This window comes from Cibotium barometz, chromosome 48 (assembly GCF_041138505.1).
Source record: "Cibotium barometz isolate CiBa-2024 chromosome 48, ASM4113850v1, whole genome shotgun sequence".
In the NCBI taxonomy this organism is placed as follows: Eukaryota; Viridiplantae; Streptophyta; class Polypodiopsida; order Cyatheales; family Cibotiaceae; genus Cibotium; species Cibotium barometz.
The window spans coordinates 33,857,402-33,862,717 of NC_141093.1; the positions used below are offsets into that span (position 1 = coordinate 33,857,402).

The 5,316-nt window shown below is 46.7% G+C and overlaps 1 protein-coding gene across 2 annotated transcripts; it reads left to right on the plus strand.

Annotated features, from left to right (window-relative positions):
- Positions 1–234: 234 nt before the first annotated feature.
- On the plus strand, positions 235–4,858 carry LOC147611103 (uncharacterized). Of its 2 annotated transcripts, none has more exons than XM_086785764.1 (2): positions 235–750; positions 839–4,858. In XM_086785764.1, exon 2 carries the CDS (start codon positions 918–920, stop codon positions 4,287–4,289), a length of 3,372 nt encoding a protein of 1,123 aa, XP_086641890.1. In that variant the 5' UTR covers positions 235–750; positions 839–917; the 3' UTR covers positions 4,290–4,858. The 2 variants fall into 2 exon arrangements, with proteins under 2 accessions (XP_086641890.1, XP_086641891.1); XM_086785765.1 differs by having other exon boundaries at positions 243–630.
- Positions 4,859–5,316: the final 458 nt, after the last annotated feature.

The window sequence follows — 5,316 nt, forward strand, 5'->3', positions numbered from 1 at the left end:
CATCCCTAGGCGATGAAAGTCCTTCGTGGATGGCCTAGAGAGCCCGTCTGATAGACCACGAACATTGTCTTTTGTAGCTCGAAAAGCGAGAGGTGTGGATAGTGTGTAAAGGTCCTAAGTTCGGTGAGAGAGGGGCTTGAGGGTGTAAAATGCGCTTTGGAGGGACTTCCAAGGGTGTGAAACGCCCCTTACACACATGACTAAGTCAAAAGTCTTCGTCTTCTTCCACAATTTGATTATGTATCCCTCAAACATACACACGGGGTCACACACACACACCCCCAACATATACACACACATACAATCACACAGACACACCATGGCATCACCACCAACAACAAAATGGCCACTATCACCCCATCATCCCCACCACAGCCCGACAAGCCCTCCTCGCCTGTTACCTTCTCCTCGGCCTCCACCGTGTCCTAATCTCGTAATTTTACCCTAGTTTCTGCTCCTCGGCCTCCTTCCCCCTACACCTGACCTCCTGGCATACCCTTTCTCCTGTCCTTGTAGCTTCAATGGCGCCATGGCCTTCTCCCCTCTGCCTCGCAGGACCCGCCCTTAAGGGTTCCATCACTCGAAAAGCTTCGTTTTCTGCAGAACGGCAGCGTTGTTGACGCTGAACAGGTACGTGATCTCTCTCTCCAAGCTCATCTCGTTGGGCATTTTCTCTCTGAGAGGGGGAAAAAGTCCCTCCGATCTACTGCAAGTTTTCTGCAGAACGGCAGCGTTGTTGACGCTGAACAGGTACGTGATCTCTCTCTCTCCAACCTCATCTCGTTGCGGGGAAAGGTCCCTCCGATCTACTGCAAGTTTACTTCTTCATCGTCTGCAGATTTCGCCAACGTCTGCCCCCTTCTGCAGACGAGACGCAGTAGGTCACCCAATTGGAAGAAGGATCTTCGCACTCCACCATGGCCATTGTGAAGAGCGGGTCGAGGGTCAGTAGGGCGAGCGGCCATTCCAGCTCTTCTGATTTGCCGGTGAAGAGATCTGCTGGTAAATCCACCGGAAACTTCACCGGAAAAGGAAGCTCCTTTCTGGACTCGTCCTCCGACTCCAGCGATGCAGAGCCCATCGAGCCCATCGATGGCCAAATCTGTCAGGTCGAAGATAAGGTGTGCGAACTGCCCCTTGAGCTCTTTGACATTTCTGACCTCACCCAAATCCTGTCCCTGGAAACATGGAATTTTTCCCTCACTGAAGAAGACAGAGAAGGTCTCTTTGCCCTCCTACCCCCCATGGATGAGGATACATACAGGTTGACCCTCAAAGAGCTTTTTGCTGGAGAGACCTTCAATTTTAGTAGCCCTTTAGCAGATCTATTGCAGCTACTTAAATTAGGCCAATGCCATCCCAAAGCCACTCGTTATTGTGATGCCCTCAAGTGCCTGCAGCGAAGAGAGCATCATCACCATGTGAGAAAGTACCATAATGGCATGGTAAATAGCTTTCTTGAAATGCAGCATCTTTGGCAGTGTTACCCTGATTCTAACATGGAAGAGAGGGTGGAGATGTGGAAGACCTGGAAGCTCAAGAAAGCAAGACCCCCGCCTCATCTTTTCTGTGAGAAGAATGTGGGGCCATTTCAAAGCCACCGTCTGCAGAATCTTTTGAACCGAAAGGCAAAGTTTCTGAAATCCAAAGAAAATGCAAAGTCTTCTCAGGTTCTGGCCACTTCTGGAGCACCACCTGATGTAGACTCCAAAGTAGTTACCCGATTGAAGATGGACCGGAAGCCCAAGAAAGAGGTGGAGCTAAGTGTTAAGAGTGGCCATGGGAGCTCACTTGACAAAATGAAGAAACCTCGTCCCAAAGGGGTTCTGAAATTGCTTCCCAAAGCTCCAGTGAGAAGTAATGTATATGTAGAAACAGGTGCATCTCAGCTTCTTTTGCCTTTTGATCAGACAGATACAATCACACGCTTAGCATATCCAGATGTGGAAAGCGGTTTTGAAGATAAGCTTGTCCCTTCTCCAGTTGCATATGAGTCTGCTGCGTCTCCATGTGTAGAGCAGTCGTCTGCTTCTCCAGTCAAAGAGAAAGTGGCTTTTAAATTAAAGTTAGAAAATAAGATCAAAGCCACAGGAGACAAGAAAGCAAAAGGCATGTTCTCAAGAGATGAAAAGGAGAAAGGTTCAGGAGTAATCAGGAAGCGCAAAAAGGTCAATGAGGGACTTGAAAATGAGGTGAAGATGGTGAAGCAAGAGCTAGATCCTACTCAAGTGATTGTGGTATATGAAGACGAAGAGGTGAACCTTTCTCCCATTTCTGTTGAGCAGATGCAAACATATTCATCTGGATTGGAGATGCAAAAGGGTGATGAACCCAAAAAGAAGGTCAAGAGAAAAGGGAAGGCCAAAGACAAAGGTCCAATGGAAGTTTGTGAAGGTCTGCTGATGAAAACAGACCTCAATGAAGATGCTTTTCTTGCTGAAAAAGAAATGCATGACATCTTGGAAGACAAGGAAGAGCTTGACACAGATGAGAAGCCTGTGAAGAGGAGGCGGAAGAGGCTAAAATCTGCTGATGATGGCGCCTTGCTGCAATCCTGCACACTCAATGGAGAGGCTTCTTTTAGTGAAAATGCTACTCCATTAAAGTCTTCAAAGAAGGTCCCTCCACCAGTCCCTCCAGTGGCCTTGAGCTTCCCTTTTTCAGTCATCCACCTCCTCTCTGCTGTAAGGTTGGCTTTGACGGCCTTCTCTACTGATCAGTTAGTACTTGTGCACAGGGAGAGCACATACACAGAGAATGCAAGCAATGATGGGGATTACTTAATGACACCCGAGTCAAATTATCTACAGGCCAATGGTCAGTCCTTGCAGGGTGATGATGCCATTGATGCAGCAAAGGAGCAAGAGGAAAAGAGGTCTGGGCTACCTGCTGTTCCACTTCAGGAGATAGTTAAGAGGGTTCAAGCCAACCCTGGAGACCCTAGGATCCTTGAGACACAGGAGCCTCTACAAGGGCTTGTTCGAGGTGTTCTGAAGGTCTTATCAAGCAAAACAACACAGCCTGGAATGAAGGGCTGGAAACCTCTTGTAGCGTATAGCAGAGGGGCAAGAGGTTGGTCATGGATTGGGCCTGTATCTTTACTTCCCATGAATGGTGACAGCAATGAGGTGCAGATTTCACATGAAGCATGGTCAATCCCGCAAAAGACTCTTTACAAGGTCCAGGAACTGTTTGGCAATTGGTTGAAACATGAGCAAGAGATTTTGCAGCAACTTGGCCAGCTGGCTCTCCCCCAACAACCAACAACACCTGTCTTTCTTGATGAGAAAGAGAGGTTTCGGGAGCTTAGAGCACAGAAAAGTCTCATAACTATCAGCCCCACTTCTGAAGAGATGAGAGCTTACTTTCGAAGGGAAGAAGCACTTCGATATTCAGTTCCAGATAGAGCCTTTGCTTACACATGTCTGGATGGCCGGAAGTCTGCAGTAGCACCGTTGAGGCGTATAGGAGGGAAGCCTAATTCGAAGGCAAGAGATCATTTCATGTTGAAATCTGACCGACCCCCTCATGTAACCATACTCTGCTTGGTAAGAGATGCAGCAGCAAGGCTTCCTGGAAGTATTGGAACCAGGGCAGATGTGTGTTCACTCATTCGAGACTCCCAGTATATTGTAGAGGATGTCTCTGATGCTCAATTGAATCAGGTTGTAAGTGGTGCACTTGACCGTTTGCACTATGAAAGGGATCCTTGTGTTCGGTTTGATGGTGATAGGAAGCTCTGGGTCTATTTGCATACAGACAAAGATGATGAAGATTTTGAGGATGACGCCACTTCTTCTACCAAGAGGTGGAAACGTACAAAGAAAGAAGGCATCGAGAACCCGGACTTCTGCCTTCCTCAGGAGTATGACTACCCAGGGAGGGATGACCAGGATTCTTGTGGACTTGGCCTCGATTTTAGTCCCACTAGCTGTTTTGGAGGGCCCAGTGATCTCTCTTCTGTCTACTCATCAGCAGGCAGGAGCGAGCTTCTATACACTCACCCGAGTGGATCTTTGACAAGCCCGCATGTACTCGAATCGGCATTCCCTGGTCAAGGGAGGGAGGATACCATGTTGCCTTTTATTGAACTTCCTCCTTCAATACAACCTCCATGTGTGAATATGCAACAAAGTCATCCGATGGGTTGGGAAGTACTTGGTAATAGATGGGATCAAGATGCCCACTTTCAATCTCATGATCATATTGTACAGGAGGATTACAGTGCAGTTGCGTCGATGGCATCATCACGTAGAGAGAGTGAAGTCATGATTGATGGAGGCACCTAGCATTGGCAAGTATTTTCATTTCAGGATGTCGCTTGGCAGCTGTTTTTCTGACTATCTTTGGCAAGTTGGATGTTTGCAGATGTGTTCGGAGAGAGGGTGACATCTGCTACTTGTAGGTCTGGAGGCAGCTCCCCCTTCTGAAGTTGCCCTTAATCAAAATTTTCAGTATTTTCTTTAACATTATTTATGCCACAGCCATTCGGGACTTTAGTTTCCTAATGATTATTTACAGGCACATCCATTTCAAAGCAGGGTACAGGCTATTATCGAAGACAACTTCTGGCTCCTAAAGAGAGCCCAAAGCTCATCCATTGACAATCGCTGTATATTATGCTGGCAACTTATCTGTTGTATATAGACTTCTAGGTGTCAAATGTTGCACCCGGAAATTGAAAATATCGAGTCCTTTCTTTTTCAAATGGTGATGCCTCATCTGTAGCTCCTTTTGTAGATGAGATGTTTCACCATTTGACATGTTGTAATTTAGGAATCTTGGATTGGAATGCTTGCACTGTGCAGTGGCATTTGTTTTTCCTTTCAAGGCATTTACCATCAAAATCCCTTTTTTCCATGGTCCTTGCGTCCATCTAAATGTCTGCTAACTGTTTGAACAGGTGGTCTCCACCTTAAAGCCCAGTAGCCAACTGTTGACTGGCTGCTCAGGTGGCAATTTAGTGCCAGGCTACTGATAGTTAGCAGGTCCAGCTGCCTGTTAGCTCCTGCACCTGACCCTGCCAAACTACTATCCATCCCTCATGTACTAATCTGATCATCCTGGGTTCTTTGATTGGTGAAGCAAGCTCAATTGTTACTAAAAACACCATGAATAAAGTGGATGTTTATCTACAGATGAGAATGAATGTGCAAATTTGCCCATATTGATCTTGCCGTGTGAGGGATATGTGGGTGTGTTCTTTAGTGCCAGCCTTCATCATGGCTGAGTCTGCTCCTCACCTTTGGAAAAGTGATAAGATCTTAGTTCAATGTTTTATCTATCAAGATTTGTCTACTAAGGTGACATTTATGC